This window comes from Alexandromys fortis, unplaced genomic scaffold (genome assembly GCF_014885135.2).
Source record: "Alexandromys fortis isolate MF-2015 unplaced genomic scaffold, M_Fortis_MF-2015_v1.1 scaffold_53, whole genome shotgun sequence".
Classification (NCBI taxonomy): Eukaryota; Metazoa; Chordata; class Mammalia; order Rodentia; family Cricetidae; genus Alexandromys; species Alexandromys fortis.
Genome location: NW_026067939.1, coordinates 560,517 through 582,389, shown reverse-complemented (window position 1 = coordinate 582,389; position 21,873 = coordinate 560,517). Strand labels below are relative to the sequence as shown.

General features: G+C 40.4%; 1 protein-coding gene across 24 annotated transcripts in view; it reads right to left on the bottom strand.

Annotated features, from left to right (window-relative positions):
- The window catches only part of Mbnl1 (muscleblind like splicing regulator 1), a 172,599-nt gene that overhangs the window by 26,959 nt on the left and 123,767 nt on the right, over positions 1-21,873 (bottom strand). For all 24 annotated transcript variants that reach the window (XR_007592757.1, XM_050147550.1, XM_050147535.1 and 21 more), the window contains one exon: positions 5,438-5,608. Coding sequence is in view for 23 of the 24 variants with exons in the window: in XM_050147535.1 (XP_050003492.1) it covers positions 5,438-5,608 (171 nt within the window). In the remaining variant the exon portion in view is untranslated. The remainder of the gene's footprint in view (positions 1-5,437; positions 5,609-21,873) is intronic.

Here is a 21,873-nt window from a genome sequence, read left to right as displayed (position 1 = left end):
ATTGTACACTATAATAATTACTTTAAGGCAAAGGCTGAATTCATAAAGTCATTCGGATGAAGAAATATATTCTGACTTGACAAAACAACGACAGTAGGCCAATAAAACTCAGGCTCGTTAAATCTCATCAAATAAAATACAGTGAAAACCAATATATGGATGAAATGTAGCTGTTACAAACCATGAGCACCTTGTGTTTGGGGCTGGTTACTGTTAGCCACTAACCCTCAGGAAATTGCTCTTGTGACCATGGCCACTCCTGCATTCCCAGAGCTGTCCTGCAGAGGGCTCAGAGGATCTCAAAGATGGTAACTGATACACTGATATTTGAAGTAGCCCTTACGTTCTCTCCAGTACTAAACTGGATAATGTCTAACTGTGTAACTGGTGTAACTGATACTGAGTACATCCCTGTAACAATGACTAATAGATATATTTGTTCCAAGGACGCATAAAGGACGTTGGTTTATGGTTGCCTTTTCCCAGGGCATTTTCCAGTGAGATAAATAAATTGCACCTTTACTAATTGCAGGGCTGTTTATATATCACTTGTTTTGTTTTAAATGAGACATTTTGCTTACATTAAGGTATTCAGGCTTCATTATAACTGAATACATTAGTTAATTTCATATTACGATCCTAGTTAACTACATAAACATGATTATTACTAGCAATTCCCTATCTGTGGCTTGCATGCTTTACTTATATTTTCCTAATATAAGGCTTTTCTTCCTTTAAACTTTCTTTGGGGAGAGTTGCGAGAGTAGGGAGATATCTTTTAGCTCCCTTCTAAGTGCCCAAAACACAGAGCAATGCCTGGCCTACAGAAGGCATTCCATGAATGAATGAATTGCCATTTTGCTTGGGGACATCATTATGTCTGTTTTCTAAATAAAATGCTCACAAATGCTGTGTCCCATCATTTGTAAAGGAATGAATGGAAGGTCAGGGAGTGAACACATCTGAGTCTAATTTCAATCTGGTTTGAAATCTGGTTCTCACATAATGACCAAGTGTGAATTACAATTATCTGGAAGTCTTTGAAACTGTGATTTCCTCAGCCACTCCTCCTTGTCTGAATTCCAAGGAAAGGTACCTAGGAAGCAGAAGCAGGTTTTTTTTTTTTTTTTTTTAAGCTTCTATGTGATTTTATTCCCAGGCACTTAAAGAAACAGGTTTCATTTCTGATTGGACATGGGGTTTCTAAGGAAACAAGTTCCTTTGTGGTTCTCTTTTGCTGAGGATGGGTTTCAGGCAACACTGACTGCTCCCAGCCCACCTGCCTAACTCCTAGATATGCTTCAGGGCCAGAATTCTACCTCTTTAAGTATCTCCAGTGAGTCCACACTACAACTCTCTGTCTCATAGAACTCCCTCTCACTTGATTGTAGCTCTGACCCCTAAAAACCAACTGTGTTTCTGCTGTTCCTATCAAGCTGCAGATCCCCCTCCCCAAATGGTGCCTGTTTTGTACCTGTCATTCTGTATCCAACTAGCAACTGACATTGCACCCACCTCTGTGACTATTGTATAACACAGCCATTACAGATTTGCTAATTGCTTTTCTTTGCCAGAGGAAGTACCAAACACATGATATATTTTCTAGCATAGATATCAAGATGCTAAGAGATATAATTATATATTACTTTCCACTTCAGAGTTTAGCTGTTTTCTTATAACTATTTAAAATCTTAACTTTTCTGTTTTTTAATTTTTATATTAAATGCTACATCTTAAGTATTATAATTACTATTCTGCACCACTGCAAACAACACAGGGTTGTTCATTTTAAAACACTGCAATGATATTTGTTTCTATACAACGAAAGGGTCATATATAATAATGCAAAATTTATTATTCTGAGATTATAGAACAGAAATTTTACACGTTATATTTTCTAGAACGTATGCATGTGTACCTGTGCATGCTCGATAGAATGTATGCATGGGTACTTGTGTATGCTCAGTAGAATGTGTGTGTGTGTACCTGTGTATGCTTCAGTCAAACTTGCAATCAGTGAAAATCAAAGCTCTCTTAAAATAGTTTCAGGAAAGCCTTAATATTGGCAACTGCTTTTAGGGAAGCACCATTTTGTAGCCAGAGACAGAACTAGTCTTGGTGGGCAATAGATTTGAATGTAGACAGTGGTCAAAGCTAACAAGAATTATCCATAAATTCACACTCAAGTCTTTGTCTAAGAAGGTAGCATGTGACTTGAGTAAAACAAAGGCTGTTGTGGCCTCTGCTCCCTGGCTGGCTTGTGAATGGGAGGAGCAAGAGGGATGTTTGCTTTATCTGCTTTGCTGTATCCTTTGATCCAGTTTTACTGCAACAAACACTTGAATAGCGCAGTCTCGCCTGAGACTCTTTCAGTAAAAAGGTTTCAAACGAACGTAGGACTGTTCTCAGAGTTCAGGTCCTGATCTCAAGCTGCTTGAGAATTCACAGACTCACTGGTGCACAGCTGGACTGAAGAATATATCAGTGTAACTGATGAAGAGACACTATAGGATGAACTGGCCTTATCTCCTATCATGACGGTGGGTAAGCGAGACAGTAAAGCAAGAAAACACTGGCGATTTTGAGGTGCTCCTTGCAGGAGGACAAGTGATGTCTTCAAAACATTCTGCACCCTACTGCTAAGCAACACTAGGAACATGGAAGGGTGGCAAAGTCAAGGGGACAAGAGAAACAATGGCACTGGAGACGTGAGCTGAATTTGAAAACTCTGAATTGGTCACATACATGTCAGAGTCACTGAATGCCTGGGGATCCCTACACAGGCTATGCGTCTCAAGGTGCTGGTGTGGACCTCAGGAACAGCTGCTTCCTGAAACTGTGCAGTTACTGCTAACCCAGGTTGCAAGTAAAGCGGGTGAGGGAACATTAATGGAACTCCTGAGTTCATGTCCAATTCTCAGCACCCACTGATTACAGAGATCTCTCTGCAGTTCAGAGAGCTTGGAGCTGATCCTGGAGCCTAAGACATATACTAGGTGCTGCTTCCAGGGTGTCATCCGGAAGAGGCAGTTCAGGGTCAGCTAGACTGTATGCCAGTTTCTCATTACATCCCAACCTCCAGCCATGATGTATCACTTATGAAGGAACACGGAAAGTTTTTCCTTTTTGCTTTTTTTTTTCTTTGGGAAACTAAGTGCTATAATCTCATTTACCTTCAAAGATCATATATTATAAAGGAATTAAAATGATTCATAAAAGAATTAAAATGAATTTAAAATGATTCTAATAAATTAAAATAATTTATTAGAAAATTTAACACCAAGTAGAGTTAAGGCCTCAGTGTGTGTTCAGAGCCACGGTTTATGTTAGTGACAGGGCAGCTCTAGCTTAGCTGTATTCTATAGGTAGCCCAAATCAAAATTTCAGAAACCAGTTGGTTACGATCATCCCATTTCTTTCTATATTATTATTATCCTCATCAAAACAAGGCTGACTATGAAGGGGATCAAACAGTCTCGGGGGGGGTTGAAGGCAAATTTCCTGTATTAAAGCCTTCTCTACAGTCATTATAGTAAAAACGCTTTAGATTTGAATAATTAAAATGATTTCAATACTTATTATAATAACACCATCCTGAACAGAGACTTTTCATCTATGGTTTCACAATACTTTTGCAAAGGGTAATTTTCACTGAAATATTATGATGTGAGGAGAAATTAACATAAGGCCTGTGCTTATAACTAATACAGACAATGACTTTATCTAAGCAGAAAACTTTCTAACAAAAGTACCATAAATCTGATGGTTTCAGAAATCTATGATTTAGTGACTATGTAAACACATATGTCACTAGCATTTCAGAGAATAGAGGTCTTTGGAGTTTGTCCCAGAGCTAAGCATATATGACCTTGGATCAGCCAGGAGAGTAAGACTTTAAGGACAAGGTCAGGACATGGCCTGAGACATCACAGAAAGCATCTCAGAGCCATGGTGGGCATAGCCTCTTCCATCCCAGACTTAGCTTGCCCATCTCAGTGGTGTTCTAGGTCACAGAGAGCACAGAACAACAGTAAATATGATTTACAAGTTTAAGTGGAAAAAAGGACCTCATATCAGTCAGAAGTAACCTTATACCCTAAAGCAGAAACTGCCCCAGATCTTTGAAACCATACATGAGAACCAAGCTCAAGAAAGATTTTTTTGTCCTATATTTTTCTGGAAGAGAGAATGATGGATTATACAAAACATTTTTAACAAATTTAAAATATTTATGTATCACCATACAGACATATAAAATTAGGAGATGTCATAAAAATAAAGAGATCACATTTTAACTGAGCCCCCAATAATGTAATAAAATAAAAATCAGATTAAAATGATAGAGAATTAATTATAATATTCTCTCACCTCGACTGTACAGTACTGATAATTGGTATCACTGCCGGTGTAATATGGGGATCCCTCCCACCTCGAAATGCAATCCCCCCCTCTTTTTTGGAATGACTGTTGCATTAAGTTCTAAGAGAGAATAATAATTACATTGAGTTCAGGTGTTAAAATGTATTAGGAAAAAAAATCAGTTAGCACGCATGCTACAATTAACAAACTAGAAAAACGTGTTTTCATGACCTTATAATAAGTTAATAATACGTTAGTGATAAATTACTGTCAGATATACTCTGATCACTACAAATTTCATCACATGCGTAAGCAATTTAGGATTTCTGTACAATAATTAACATAACACCATTTCAAGCAAACAATAACTATGACATAAATAAGATTATTAAATTCATTTACCACATGCACATCATCAATCTAAACATTTAGAAAGGAATGTGTGTTCATAAGCAAGTTACCCATGCACACGGTTAGGAAAATATTAAATATCTATGATCACTCGTAGCTTATCAAATCTAGCTATTTTCAAAGGCCCTTGGAGTTCTGTCTTGGATTAGTTCTCTTTGGAAAGGCTTCCAAGCCTGTGGTTATGACTCACCATGGTGAAAATTTGCCTAGCCTTTGTGAATACAAAGTAATTTCAAGTTAAGGTTTTCACAAAGTCTCTTTTTGGAGAAAGAAAAATGACAGGGATTCTCTTCAATGAGGGATGAAAGGGAGAAAGAGCCTCAAAACCAACAACTATTATATATCTACTTTTGTTTTTAAATAAAGCATCATTATTACCTTTAAAGGCAATAGAGAATATATCTTACCTAAGCTGACTTTGATGACTATTTTAACAAATACCAGGCTAACACCTGCAAGTTAAATGATTAATTTTGAAAAGAGTGTTAGGGGAAGCAATGCTAGCCTTTAAATTGCCAAAGACCTTTGGCACAAAGCTAAGTAACTCCACGGGGTGAAAATACTAGGCAATGACCACTGCTGCCCGTGTTCACATACAGTCGCTGCCTCTGCACAGACATGGAGCACTTGGCCACACAGACAGGGATAAGGATGAAAGCGTGCTCACCACGGGCTGTAATGGGGCACCAGGCATCATGGCATTGGCTAGCTGCATCTGCTGGGCCAACATGGCCATGTTCTTCTGCTGAATCAAGTTATTTCGTCCATTAATCTCCAACTGCGTTTTTAAGTGTGGGGGTGGGTGAAGATATTTGCAGTTCTCCCTGGAGCAACGACCCTGAAAGATGAAAGAAGCAAGCACCGTTGTGAAACAGAAAACTAGTGAACTGTAGAAATGATATGCAAATAAGTCATCTATAGCTATGACTTTTTCATAAAAGTTATCATTCACACCATTTTATTACACGTTATGAAAAAGTAATAAACCCAATCACAAATGTATTATCAAAACGAGAAGTTAAGACATTTGAAAATTTCAAAAGCTGAAGGAAGTTCCTTCAACATAATGTCAGTGTTACTGTTTCCATTTTAAAAGTCTATAATTACAAAGTTAAATCTAAAGCAGTGACTGTGACTATCAACTAAAAAGTTCTGAATGCTGGCCACAAGGTCTTCTTTCTCAACATCATGAAATCGTGGAGAGACTGATGCTGGCTTATCATTGCTATTTTACGTATACTGAATTCAAGCAAATCAGCCTAGAGGACTCAAAGAACACTGCTTCTTCAGGAAATGCCTCCAAATGAACCCAGAACAAATAAAATGGAAACTGCTACTGAACTTTCACAAGTCTCATGCATTACGGATTTTATGGCTGACAAGAGAACTACCATTTTCTCACAGCAATGGAGATTTACAGATAATCAAATACTTGTGAGAAATGAGCCTTCTGCCCTTCAAAGATAACACTGACCCATGACCTCACACTATGAAAATAATCAGAGGCAGAGATGCTCACCCTGCAAAGAACTGACAATGAAAAATAAAACCAAAATAAATCACTAAAGCTTAATAACTGTAAGTATGCATTTACCCTGGCAAGAATCATCAGAAGCATTTATTAAAGATTATAATATGCTATACTGTGGGAAGTGCTTTAACCATATTGACAAATACATCTCCACAACTACTTCGACAACTTTTTCATCAGTGCATCTCCTCAGAACTCCTTGTTTGTTAAGAAGATATCACTAAGATTAAGCTGTCAATAACCTTCTTTACCCTTTTTTAATCTATAGAAAAGTAAATTCTGTTTAACTTGACTTTGCATAAACTAACTGTGAAAACTTGATGCTTATGCCACAATTCTAAGTCAAATACTCTATTTAGGTTCTTCTCCTTTAAGAGTTTTTAGGACAAGTCTCTATACTGAGTGTTTAAGGTTGTGAACAGTCTATAGCTTCCTTAGTCTTTCTCCGGTCCAAAGGAAATCCCACTCCTTTAAACCCTGGTCCCTATTTCCCTCTACCAAAAGAGCCAGTCTTCAGCACTGTCAGAAGGGACACATGGCCACCTATCTGCATACCGAAAGGAGTGCTGGCCTCCAGGCTCTCACTGCACAACTACCTGTGGCTTCTCTCAGCCCCTATCCTGAACCTCCCCAGCCATGGGCTTCCCTTCCTCAGCTTCTTATTCCCATATAACCCTGCCATTTTGGTTAGGCACCCTCTTTGTTCCTGCTCTTCTCTCTCTCTCTCTCTCTCTCTCTCTCTCTCTCTCTCTCTCTCTCTCTCTCTCTCTCTTCCTCTCAGCCTCCTCTCTCTTACCACTTTTTCTTGTCTCCTGTTCAGTCAATCCTCTCTCACTCCCCATCCCCACTATGGCCAAGTCCAGTCTGCTGGCCATGTTAAATCTACTACTTTCTCTCCCTGCTCTGGACCCTTCCAGATGCCTCTGGCTGTACCCTCCCTCATATCTACAGTAAAAATCTCCCCTTCAACCACATCTTGGAGCAGTCATATCCTCAATTTATACATCTAATGCCCAAACCCTAGTTTCTAAAGTCATTAGCTAGGCAAATGGCCGGAGACATTAAGTCCTTTAATTCGTGAGCTCTCTGTTCAGCACAGCATGCTTAGAAACACGTCAACCCCACACAACCTAATGCCATATCAAACGGGAGCAAAACACAACATTGCCAGGAGATGCCTTTTTACATTATCTGCTAGTTATGGCTCTCGATAGCTCCACAGAATTGTATACAAAACAGGACTTCTGGCTCCCAGTGTCTCCACCTCTTTTCCTTTGCTAAAACTGAACTGAAGTATAGAAAAAAGGTCATGTCTACCCAGATAACTCAGGTGCAGTCAGTTCACTGGTCAGTTTCTGTATTTATTCCCATAAATAGCACAAACAAAGCCTGGCGTTGAACTTGTAGATACTAACAGTTGCTTGTCTCGTGCTCCTTTCTAGTGCCTTCCCGTACCACGCATCACCAAGCCAGCCCTTCTACCTACGAACACAGCCTTGACTGAAATCATGGAAAAGAATTTTATGTCCTGGTTATAAGTTTTGCATCAGTGTGTCCTTTCAAAGTTTTAAAAATAATATGTATTATATTCCACAGCATGCTGATAGAGACCGAAGAACCCACTTGTGAGAGTCACTTCTGTCCTTCCATCTCAGAAGTTCTGGGATAAAACTTGGGTTGCCAGGCTTGACAGCAAGCACCTCTACCTGCTGAGCCATTTGCAGACCCATTCGTCTTGAAATTTCGAAGTGCAGACAGGCGCATGGCCTCCTTTCTGTGCTTAAGATAACTAATCAGGGGGAGAGGCATCACCTGAATACACTTCTTACCTGTTGCTTAATTTGTTTTGGTCCCTAACTTTCCAAAAGCTGTGGGTATATTTTAAACATGATGTTCCTACTCGTCTTATCTGTCCTGCGACAATTCCTGGGGAGACTTGAGAAGATGCCTATTCATTCCACACAGAGAAATGGCAGCTGAAGTAAGGCATCCACCCAAGTTCAAGATGGCAAACCAACGTGCTGACTGGGGTTAGAGCATGAGGGAAGCTTACCTCTAGTGCCTGTGACCACAAGTTGGGTCCAGCAATGTGAATTTGCATAAACACTTTGATGGTTCTGACATAACAGAAGATACTACAGAAGACATCTTATGCAAAGCCATAGGAATTTGCTTTGATAGGCACAGAAAAAGTAACAGTAATCCACGCAAAGGATATTTCATAAACTTTGATTTTTAGGGGGTTTAAAATAGGTTGAGTGCTGACTATACTACTGAATGACTGAAGTTCCACAAATAAAAAGATCAGGAATAAGTTAGAACAAACATCCCATGCTAGAGCATTACCTAAATGTCCAAAACCACAAAACAACTAAAATCCACCAGCAGCATAACTTCCTTTGAGAATTCAGGTAACGCTAATAGCAGTATATCCTAGTGCTAATGAATGTTATTAAATACAAACCAAATTTAACACCAACTCTTTATTCTGAGCTATGCTGACCGAATGCTTTTATTCAGAGACCAGAAAATAATTTAAGCCTTTAAATACACACACACACACACACACACACACACACACACACACACACACACAGCAGGCAGTCTGTAAGGTGATTTGGGAGGTCAGGAGATATATGCACACATTCCTTGCATTTGTACTTGGCACCCTAAACTGTAGAAAAAGACAATACACTCAACAAGTCTAAAATCAAATTTGTACAGCCTGTAAAGCTCACATCTGGAGATTCATGTTGGAGTTACTATTCTCAGTCATTTAGATGTCACCTCAGCACATATTAAATTGGGTTACTAGGATTTAGTAACATAAAAACAGACATGTGTGTGTGTGTTATATGTGGTGTGCGTGTGTGTGCGTGCATGTGTCCATATGTGCATGTGGTGTGCTCGTGGTGTGTGTGTGTATGCGTGTGTGCACAAGCAGGTGCCCAGTCTGCACACTAATTGTTCTTTATCCTTTGAGACAGTGTCTCTCACTGAATCTGGAGGACACCGACCGGCTAGACTGGCTGGCCAGGTAGTTGAGCATTCTCCTTTGCTCCCTCCCAGCACTGGGATTCCAGGTAAGCACAGCCTTGGCCAGCTTTTCATGCAGTGCTGACAATTTGAACTCAGGTCCTCATGCGTGCCTTGCCGCCCTTGGAGTGTATTTGCATCAGGCTTCACAGACACGTGCACTTGCACCTATGTCGTAACTGTACAATGATTGCTTTAAACAGCGGCTTTGCTATTCGGTTGGGTGAGTTCGTGGAATCGGTGAACTCTATGTGGCCATGTCTTCTTGTCAGAATAACCACAGCAGGCGCTGTGCCTCTGTGATAAGGGAAGCTGAGAAGAGCTCAGGCCGGCTTTCTACATAACTGGATATTGCGCCGTCAATAACTCTGAATATTGTCTCTACTTTCCTTAAAACCTTCAAGTAAGAACAAAGTGGTTCACTCAAACACTACAGCTTTAAAAAGTCCTGAAAATAAACAGGCACAGAACCCAGTCATCAATAATGGACAGGCTTTGCTTCCTTAACCATCCCCAGAAGAAAAACTCCATTCTAACCCATTTGTTCGGGTGGGATTTTTGTGTTTTGCATTTGTTGATTCCAGGGCAGTCTTACTTTCAGATCGCCATTAAACTGAATGAAGTCAGCAATGGTGACCGAGAACATCACACTTCCGAGTTACGATATTAAAATTCATTCCACCCGAATTTAAGGACAAGCTCAATTAGCTTGAAAAATTATAATCAACTTTGTGACGAAAAGAAGTGAAATTTTGTTTGAGCAAAGTGTTTAGTCCTCAGAACAAATAAATGGCTCACGCTTCAACCTTACAACTCCGTACTACACATTTAAAAATAATTGTATGGGTATGTAAACATAGTGAATTCACAAAGTGATTGGATGGGAATCATGATTCGTGTCCACGAAGAGAGAAGATGGAGACTATGGTGAGTCCCTGGCAACCAACAGGACAGAAAGGATAAAACATTAAACCAAGAGATGGGAATGCAGAAAAATGCAAATGCTGTGCCTGAGTGATTTCTAATATTTATTTTAAAAACCTGCTAAATGATGAAAAATAAAACAGCACTTTAGTTAGAAGGTATAATAATTTAATAATACAGGAAAAAAGGTCAAAATTACATTTTGATTGTTTTTCATTAACCTGAAATGAAAGGATTCCTATGATTATGTAGTCAGAGTCTAAAAACATGTACTGTCTTGCTGCCAAATACTAAGGACGGGTGGGACGAAATTACCCAGTCAGATCTGGGTAGACACTAGAATAGGGAGGCAATGAACAAATTATATACCCCTCACAAGTCTTTTCCAGCTTCCTTTGGCAACACCGAGTTTCTAGTAAGGCTCCTTAAACTAGAATCGTTTATTTCAACGGTTAAAACAAAACTAGTATTTCCTTTGTGAAATCAGAGACAGAGACTTTTTTTTTTTTTTTTGAAGCACTTTCTGGAGATATTTATTGCATAGATCTTGGCCAGAAATCTGACTGTGAAAGCAAGTAGCTGCCTACTGAAACTTCTTGCTAGTTTCTCGCCCCCCCCCCCCACAGCTGGTCCATATTTTCCCAAAATAAGATTATTAATGGCACTGGTCACTAAGATTTCTCCCTTCCATGAAATGTTTTCTTGTGAACTGACCACATTGTCTAGTTATTCTTCTATGCTATTCAAAATATATTATGTGACCTTAACATAGTTTGATATTTATTTTGTTTGCCTACATGTACATATGTGCACTGTGTGTGCCTGGGGACATGGAGACCCAAATTGGGCATCAGATCCCCTGGAACTGGAGTTACAAATGATTTTGAGTGATCATGCAGGAACTGAGAATCGAACCTGGACTCTCTGCAAGAACAGAAGTGTCCTTAACTATGGAGACATTGCTCCAGCCCCTAACATATATTACAATTTTAATTTCTAGTTTTAGTGGTAGGAAATTTACAACAGTCTATATGATTTACTTTAAGAAAACTGTATTTAGTCCAAACATCCCAACACTAATATATAAATCCTTCCATTTGTCTTCTTTTAAAAGATGGTTGTGCATTTAATTAATGCTAGGAATCATTTTGTTGATGATGCAGCTAAAACAGACTGTAGTGTAGTTTATAAAGTAGTATTTCTTAAAACATACTTGCTCCCATGGAGGATTTATATTGGTTTGCAAGAGAACCTGCACCCTAAAAAGACATTCTATGTTTTCCAACCTCACCATTATTGGCAACTAGGGCCATATATAAATGTTGTGGTACCAACTCCCTGTAACACTATCATGCCTAGGTAGGAACAAGCAGTGGCTGTCATTGGGATGATTGCCAGTTGAGAAAGAACCACTGATTTATAACCGGTGAAATATAATGGACACTCTATTGGTCTGCTAGGGATGCCATAACAAAACTACTACAGTCATTCAAACAGACATTAATTTTTTCAGTTTTAGAAGCTAAAAATTTACGATGAAGGTGTATCCTATCCAGTTTTCAATCAGAACTCTCTTCATGGGCACCGTGTCTTTGGATTCAAATCACCTCTCTCAGTGTGTATAGAAAGAGGGGGACGGAGAGAGGAAGGGACGAAGGGAACAAAGGATGAAAAGGGGGAGAGAGGGAGGGAAGGAGACAGAGACACTACTACTATAAGCTCTGTGGTATTTCTTGTTATAAGGACTCTGACCCTGTTAGATGAGAGTTCTAGTCTTGTGGCTTCATGTTCTTAGTTCTAGCCTTAAGATCCTCATTTACAAACATACCCTGGGATAAAGACTTCAGTCTATCAATTCTCTCTGTGTGTGTGTGTATATACACACATATATAAAACAATAGGTGATAATCTAAAATTAGCTATATGTACCTTAAATATTTCACCATTTTAAATGGAGGAAGTTAATCTGGAAATTTTCTCAAACATAAAGTACTAAGTTTGTACTGAGAAATTCAAAGAAAAAGGAGCAGGTGGTTGACCAGTTATTCCTTCTAATTTAATCAACTACTAACAGCTGCAAATTTTAAAAACTTGTAATTTATGAGAAAATGAGTTTCAATATTTATCTATTTTTCTTTCAGGTTTCTATTTAAAAAAGTCTAAAAGTTAATATTTTTACCACAGGCTAGTAAGAAATACATTATGTCCTAATTTCTTACAATTAGTTTATCATAGATACGGAATATGTATCCAGCCAAAACAGAAAGCGCTGGGAATTTAGGCGTTCCTCTTTTCTGGCACCCTGAAAAGCTCTTATTACACGCATCACACACAGCCTGTTGACTTTATAATTTATCATTACTTAAAAGAACACCGGCTCCATTTACTACACACTAAACTCCCTCCTCACCACTCTCTAACTGGGTCACAAATGGGAAATTTAGTTAACAGTTTTAGGTATTTAAAGAGTCATTTTCAGAACTCAATAGCGGTTCTAGACGCTGTCTTGTAGAACATTCCTAAGGTTTGATGATGAAGATTCTTGTATATTAAAACCAATAGTGACATTTACAATATCCCAAAATACCCTCCTTGCTGACGCAGTATCGAGGCGCTCTACCTCAGTGGGATACTGTGGCTTTCCCAGAGTGCTCGGGAGCTGGCCTTGCGCAAGTGCATTAATCACCCTGGAGAGGACAGAAGTGAAACTCTATACCTCTGCTCCGTGTTCTGAATGCAGGAGCTTTGGGTTGGCTGCCTGAGGGGTAGGGGGAGAAAGGGAAAAGGCAGCAAATCAAAGACATTCTTGTGACCAAAATATCATGTCTCCCTCCAGCAGCTTTTGTTTGTGAGAGGTCACACACACACACACACACACACACACGCAACTGCGAGAGCGGCACCTGTACGGTCGTCGCCAGAAATCCAGACCTACTTAGCGCTGCCTCTGATGGCAAGGAACACAAAGAAACAGCTTTCCTTCCCTTATACCCGTGGACCCTACGCTACAGACATTAATGTCATGACGTCTTTTCCAGCACCATCGATGTTCCTGATTCCAGAGCCCTTGTGGGATCCCAAGATGGATTCGGTCTGCACCCCTGAACCAAAGTGGAGTCTCTCTGACCTTGTGAAGTCCAGTGACATTTGATAGGTGTCAGTGCCATTAAACAGTCCAACATGTGCTGGCTGCTTTTTTCATAGCAGCATAGAACTGGAAATGGCAGATCACTACATCTATATTATTCTTTTCAATTGCTTCAGTTATTTTTCAGCACAGTGACGCTCAGACTTCTGAACTATGGCTGGGACACTTGTGCCATTTTATGCGTTTCAAATCAAGCCAGCTAGTAATCTAAAAGACCAATGTTTACATAATAATCTTTGGTGGTGTGTTTGTAGGGCATGTTTTCCAGCCACAGAACAGAAAGTACCTCACAAACAGTACACAACTCATCCCTGTGTCGTAACTAGGTGGATTATAATGTGGCACAGATAAAAAGTGGGTAAACTTAGGTGAAATACACGCAGCTACTCACAACCATCTTTTAGAAGGCTTACTAGCCTAGCTGCTTGCAGACACATGCTACCTCCTGGGCCATGTATAAACAAAACCTCCTTCTTACATCTTCCTCTCCTTAAAGCATTGATTTAAAACCAAAACACATATCTTATCACAATAAAGGAATAATAACGCTTACATGATGCTCCTGTGTTAAGCACTATGCTAAGCACATAATAAACGTTGATTATTTAATGCCCCTGCATCGCAGTTATTTTACAGGTTCTTTTACATTTGCTGAGCACACATGGTATATGCGGACTGCACATATATACACCACTGAACCCAGCAGACCCCTGTCTACTCGCTGAGCTGGTGCTCCTAGACACCGTGCTAGGATGATACCCATCCCTACCAAGTGCATTCCCCATGCTCATCTCACAATAAAACCACAAATGGTTCTACCAAGAACAGGTCAACACTAAATGAAGAGTTATAAGCTTTCTTGAGTTCCGTAAAGGGAAAACAAATGTTCCAAGATGTCAGCTATTAACCCTGGAAGTTAATCCACATAGTGTTCCAAACTGTAATGGAATAATTAGAAGTGCTTCTACATTTCAGTTTGTCTGTCACGTCTGGCCCTTCCACAGCACCAACAATAGAGTGCAGGGGAGGCAGAGTAATGCTCCACACAATTCATTTCAACAAGAAATGTGGAGTGTCAAGAGTGAGTGAATTATCCATGCATTTCATGGACTTCTTTGATTTGCATACATCTGAAATTATATAAAAGGTATGTGTGTATATATACACACATACATATATATGTCTATGTATATCTATATATATATAGAGAGAGAGAGAAATACATATGGTGAGCTTTAAGGGGCATGGTTTTTATTCATGGATATAAAAAACTAAAGAAAATCAAAAAGTGACAACATTTTGATAAGTCCACTTATATTTATATAACAAAAATACTACAATTATTCCTCTTAGATCCTAAAATGCCCACAAATATATAAAAATTAATCTTGTTTTTATATACTGAACTGATACTCATCATTGTCATGACAACTTTTAAAATATCTATGCTGTATATTTACACCAAATAATGTTAATATTTTTATTATAAATCTTCAAAATCTACTAGCTATGACAATAGACCTAGTGTATAGAATTGGTGACTAAACAATTTCTTACACTAAACAGACAACAGTTTGTTGTCTTTTTCACATTTGTTTGTTTTTCACTAAAATTACTTCACCACATTCCTCTTCAGGCTTTACGTACATCATAACTTTGCCAAATATGAGATTCTTTCACCACTAATCTTTCAGTGGAGTTCCATAACCCGACATGATTCCCTAATTTAAAATACATTGACACTTTCTGTGCTCAAAACTGCTGCTCAGGTCTAGCTTTAAAGGTTACTGTTTGTGCAAATGACACAGAAGGAAGGAAGGGTGAGCTGATCAGAGTGCTCAGCACCGGTTCACCAGTGTCTCTTTCTGACAGGTCAACTTTGTACCTGAACAAAAGGTGCTCAATTACACTGGTTCTTCGGTTCTGATGGGGGGAAACCCTCTTCCCACCCCCATGACGATCCACTACAATTATGCACAGCTATCACCTCTCTCAGACTTGAGGCTATAGTGAGAAGAAAAAAAAATGTTTTCATGAGCCCAGGACACAGCTCCACCGGGTGCTGGCAGCAGCAGCAGCAAAAGCAATCAGGGTGGAAAAGATCTTGAAGCAAAAAGTGGTATTATCAGGACACAAGTTACGAGAGCCTGTCTCCTGCTCTCTGCAAGTCTCTCACCCCAAGTCTCCCATTGGCTTCCCAGAGAAGCCCCTCAGATAGCTGAAGTAACACTCAAAAACATTCCCTGAAGTTTATCTCGAGGAATAAGACACTACAAGGACACATTTTACATGTTTGGTGTTTGGGGAGATTGGCTCCATACCAGCAAACAACAAAAGCAAGTACAAACCACAGAAATTTGGAAAACCACTATAGATGAGCTTGGCAGTGAAGTCACCCTGTGAGCATGCAATCCCGAAAAAGCTTAGTCATCCCAGGATCATTCTGCGCTCTGAACAGATCCCGAAGCTGCAGAGCATATTTCAAGTGATTAGGATGGCACGGACGGAGCTGTGGTGCCTGGCGCGAGTGCAGACATGGCAACACTGTTTTCATAATAAGCCAAATGCGAATGTAAGAGAGGAGGCGCATAGAGATGTCATGCGATGCTTTTCTCCTAGTTACCAACATATCCAGACTGGTGTGCCGTGTACAGGGTAGCATGCCTGCCATTCATTCCTACATCCTACTCCTCACTGAATCAGGTGGACTTAATAGAAAGAATTCTTTTTATTTTCCTTTGAGTAAAACTCTCTCCTCATCTGTGTATTGTTTACCCATCTTCCTCCCCTGGTGAATGTTTTCCAGAAGAAGGCTTACTATGCCTCATAGTTCTTGTATCCACAGCCTATGTTGGGCAAAGCCTATGTCAGACTAAAGTACTGAGTCCCTGACTATATTTCAGAAAGAACCTGTTAATGAAGCTTGTTTTATTTTAATACCTCTTAATCTTATAGTATTTAGTATCCGAACTACAACAAAACATCATAAGTTGAGTTGCTTACAAATACTAAAAATTTATTTTTAGAGTTCACCAGCTTGCAGAATCTGAGAACAAGGCATCAGAAACATAGCCTCTTGGTGGGTCCACACAGAAAGGACATTTTGCTCAAAAAGATAGTCTCAACCGTTTTTCTGTATCTCCCCCAGAATCTGCATTGACTCACATCCTGTCACCCCTTTTCTTTTGAGTAGAGTTGCTTTCTGCTCTAATTTCCTACCATATGTTCCATTTCATGGTTAACACTGCTGGCCAGGCACAGCTCCCCGAGCCTGCAGGCAGGACCCACGGCCATTCAAAGGCGTGTTCCTACCCAGCACAAGCTTAGAGCCCCATGGTTCCCAGAGTTGGATGGAGAAAGTGATTGCCAGCTTGGCAGAAAGCTTTCTGCTCAAGTCTCACCTTTGACTCTATAAGAAGTTCTACCTTGAATGCAACTTCCTCCTCCATGAAAATGATGATCAGAGAAACCAAAGGATGATGTGGACATTAAATTAAGGAATGTCTACAAACTTCAGCTGTGGCTAGGACTGACATTAAATTAAGGAATGTCTACAAACTTCAGCTGTGGCTGGCACTCAATAAATGGAAATGACTAGACCTGAGTCACTCTCCTGGCTCACTCTCCACATCACGGGAACCTTGCAAGCCTTGCTTCCCATCACCTGCGAAGTTCTTTTAAGACTAGGTAGGGTCTTCAACAGCCTATAATCTTTTGATTATAGTTTATTTTTACTACTTATTTTCATGTAAAACGCTATTGCACTATTATATAGATAGAAAATGCATATTCCCACATTATATTATTTGCTTCCAAAATTCACTATGAATAAATTGAGTCCATAAAATAATTAAGAAAACTAGATGTCTATCTGACTGGTAACACAGCACATGCACACATACTGTGTACAGGTCACGCTAAACCATGTTTAAGCCCTTGCACAAGGTATGTCTATATCCACGCTTACCCAGATACAAACCGCTCTCCACCCACCCATGCCTGCCATTTCTTGGATGACTTGTCAGTGGAGTTAAAGACCCAGGTTAAGAGCCATCTTCTCCAAGAACTTTTAAGTCTCTGTTACGAGTCCTTCCAGCTGTAACAGTGCCTGGCATATTTCAGCAGTGAGTGTGCTTATCAGGTTCACACGCTCATCCTTTTACTGTATCAAACACAGAGAAGGTGTGAACCATGGCTCTTCACAGTCCACATCATCACAGAAAGCAAAAAGTAAGAGAGGGTAAATGACTTGCCCCAAATCAGATGTTGGTAACACAGTTAAGTTCTCAAATGTTGGTCTGATACTCATTCTGCCACTGTAGTTTCCCTTCTTTTCTTTCCTTTTCCTTTTTTTTTTTTGGAGGAGGGGCATTCAAATCAGGGCTTCGCTGTGTGTCCCTGGCTGTCCTGGAACTCGTTCTGTAGACCAAGCTGTCCTGGAACTCCTAGATTCACCTGCCTCAGCCTTGCAAGTGCTGGAATTAAAGGTGTATGTCACTGGACCACTGAACCACCATATTGCCTTTCAACACAGTGACTTCCCAGGATGGAATCCAAACAGCCTGGCACCCTCCATGAGTAAGACAGAAATAAGAACTATACCACAGATTGGGTGGAAATATTCAGGAGTGTCAGCTGACTGTGGCTAGACTGATCAGGTGAATAGGGTTTGCTCAAGACAGCTAGGTCAGAGAGTTAAGGAAAGGATGTAGGCATAGCTCAAAGGAGGGTAAGGGGCCCAAATGTAAGCAAAGAATAGCCCCTTGCTTGGTGTCTTTGCAGCTGCCAGTTTCGATGTCAGAACACCGGCCTGGTGAGATGGCCTAAGGGCATAGAAAGACTGCACTCATTAAACAAACCCAAGAGCTAATAGTAGTTTGGGTGGTTATTTACTATCTAACGGCCTAAGGCAAAACAGCTGCCTACACTAATCAAGTGAGGAGGAGCAAGGGAGCTCCTGAGAGCCATCCTGACACTGTACACACCAGAAAAGTCTCAAATTGCTAGTTTAAGAAATTACCAGGATTATCCTGTGGTGAATAATGCAACTGGCCTGAACCTGCACAAATCAAAATGTCAAAATCATTCATAATATATCCCACGAAGAGAGAATCTGTAGTCAGTTACTTCTGAAGTACGATCTAAAAAGTCCAAACCAGAAGTGTGGAGCCCTCCTACGTTGTTTCCCTCAGGAATATGTTTGTGTCTTATGGAAGCTTTCCTCAAATCACTATAGCACCCTGGGGTATCTGCCTGTCATCGGAGCCCCGTCGTACTGGCAGAACACTGAGCTGTTCCGAGCCGCTGCTTTTGTAACGTATCTGCCTTCTTCCAAGTGATTTCCCTGCCCAGAGATTGCAGCTCGCCCAATTATGGTTCTTACGTAATTTGCCAGGGAGTACTAAAATAGAAAGTGGTTAAAGAAAAAGTTAAATCAGACATTTATTACTGAAAAACTAATGACTAACACTGGGTGTTTTGTTCTCCTTTTGTGCTTTGCAAAGGCGCAAATTCTGGGGTGGTTGTTTATTCAGGGGCAGAGGTAGGAGAAGCATACCGGCTTTCAAAAGAATTCCACTCATTTCTTTTCTTTTTTTTTTTTCTTTTAGTTTTCAAGCAGTACATGAGATAAAATGTAAATATGTACAAAAGGCTCATGTGGTTGGACTTTGTATCCCATTAGCGTTTTACTCTGTCACTTTGCAATTTCAGTTCTACATTTTTGTCTCAAAAAGATGCATGACATTTCATTTCATAAGATAAGGCACATAGCAATAAACACTAAAACACACACATGCGCTCTCTCTCTCTCTCTCTCTCTCTCTCTCTCTCTCTCTCTCTCTCTCTCTCTCTCTCTCGTCTCTCTCTCTCTCTGTTTCTCTCTTTCTCTCCCTCCCTCCCCGGCCCCAAATCAGAGCATTAGTGAGAAGAACAGCAAAGGCTCATCTTCAGGTCCCTCTTCCCAGAGCTCTTGTTTCTGGTAAGGCATAGACTCTGTAAAGCATAGTCACTTTGCTCCTGCTGCCCTGCATAAATTTCAGCTCTCTCCATTATCGTACCAATATCCATCTAATTCAAAACATCTTGGAGACTTGCTGTTGGCTCCTTAGTCTAAAAAGGAGACGCAATAAGCAGAGGGCTCAGCAGGTCTAAGAAGCATTTGTTTCACTACTATCTTAGTCGGCTTTTACTACATGGTCATTTTAATTAACGTGGTGGTGGATGGTGGAGTGACAAGGTATGTACTCTCTTTTAACCTTAGTGAAGATGGCTGCCAGCCACATGGTTGCTTCCATCCTGACAAGGTCATCAGCAAGATGGAGGCAACAACACGGTTGCTATTTAGAAAACATCTATTTTACTAAACAAATGTTGGATCCAAGTTACATTTATAGTATGCTGTAGCAGATCTATTTTTCTAAGCATGAGTTGAATCTCAATGACATATATAGCATTATATAGAAAATTAAGGTAGAGATTTTAACTATCAGCTTTTTGTTGCAAGCTTTAAGCTAACTTTTTAATTACAGATTTTATAGATTTTAAGTCACATCCAATAAATTTACAAATCCTGAGATAGAGTCTACATAATAGCTTTCAGAGATTTTTATTGAGCGCAGAAAGAAAATACATAGACACAAAAGAGTTTCAAGAGTGGAAAGTAAAAAAAAAAAGGGGCTTAGAAAAAAAGAAACTTTCAGAGGTCATTGGCTTGTTTGGTGGCAGAAGTTGTTGAATATGTGATAATTTAAAAATCAAGTGTGCCATTTTGTGACCATTGAACTGTACTGAGGCCAGGCTTTTTGCAATCAGATATTAAGGCTTAATACAATCTCTTGGTCCAAGGAGGAAAAGAGAAAGGGTCAAAAAGAGGAACTCTACCACCAGGGAGGGTTCCAATAAGCTCCAGGAGGAAGCTGAGAGACAGAAAAAACAAGGATTGCAAACAGGAACTCTGCTCCAGAAAGGATTCCAATATCATGCAGGTCTAAGGAAAAAGTGGCAGGCTCCAAGGAGCCAAGGAGGGGGACAGAGACCAGGCAGCTCCTAGGGGGAAGAAGAGGAAGATTCAGGAGGCAGCTGAGAATGTATGGGGAGGGAGAAAAGGACAGGGATGAGAGAGAAAAAGGTCCTGGTGATAACAACTTGAATGTGGATCATCTCCAAGTGGATGGAGAGATTTATCAGAGAGAAATGTCCCAAATCACGGAGAGGAGGCACCCCTTTTCCATATGATGGGGTCTCAGGAGGGTGAAAGTGTGGCTGTAATAGTCATAGTGGGCTCTACCCAGCCAAGAGAGACAAAGCAGGCAGTTGTGAGGTGATACTTAACCCAGCAGAAGAGGAGAGAAGGAGATAGAGGGAGAGCCAGAGCTTTTCCTTGTGAAGGGCACCCGCAGGGTGAAGTGGACTCCAGGCAGACAAAGAGATACTCCAAATCTCAGTGGAGAAGCACAGCAGGTAGAGGGAAGGAGCAGGTGAAGGGGTAGAATCTAGAATCTGGAGTCAAATACGGAGGGGGCAGAAGCCAGCAGAAAGAAATGATCCATACACACCTTAGGAGAGTCAAAGCAGCACCTTAGTTTGCTTAAGAGAGGCCAGGCCCCTTGAAAGGGGTTCACTTATACCCTACCAGGAGGTTTTAACACCAGATGTATAAACTGAGGGTTTAGACACTAAATGTATAAACTGAGGACATGACTGCTCCAAGGTATGGTTGTGGGGAAGGTTTTTATTATAGCTGTGGGGGAGGGTTCAGTCACAGGCATCTCGAAGAGTCCACAGCAGAGAGAGAAAGTAGTAGATTTAACAAGGCCAGCAGATTGGATGTGGCCATGAGACAGAAGCGTGGAAAATGGGAGAAGATGAAGAGAGTGTGGGCAAAGGAGATCAAGAGAAGGAAGGGCACAGGAGAGGAGGCCAAGAGAGGACAACAAAGAGCGAGGGTGCAGAGCTGAAATAGTAGGGTCAGGAGGAATGGCGAAGCTGGGGGAGGAAAGCCTGTGAGTTGAAGGGTGGGATGAGAAGAGCTGACAAGAGCCACAGGGAGTGGTAGACCCTGGGAGATCCTGGAGAGCAGCACTTTTGCTAACAGATACCACAGACAGTCATCATCTCCTTCTGAAAGTGATAAGGAAATGGTTTCTTTGGGGGAGGGGAATGGGTACCAGAATTTGGGGGAGTAGAGTTTCTTTGGGTCTGACACTGTAAAGTGAAGTCACTTTGCCAAATCTGCCATGTATAAATTTCAACTATCTCCACTGAGAACAGGTAAATTTTTAAAAACAAAATTAAAGGACTCAATGATTCTCCCTGTATTTGTAACCTATGCACAGTAAAAGAAGCTTAAGTCTGCAATTCATTGAGATGACAGTAGAGACCAACAATACTTCATCATCAATGCTCTAAATCTGCCTTGCCTACCAAAATAGAACTGGAATGGATTCCTCAGAATTTACAAAAT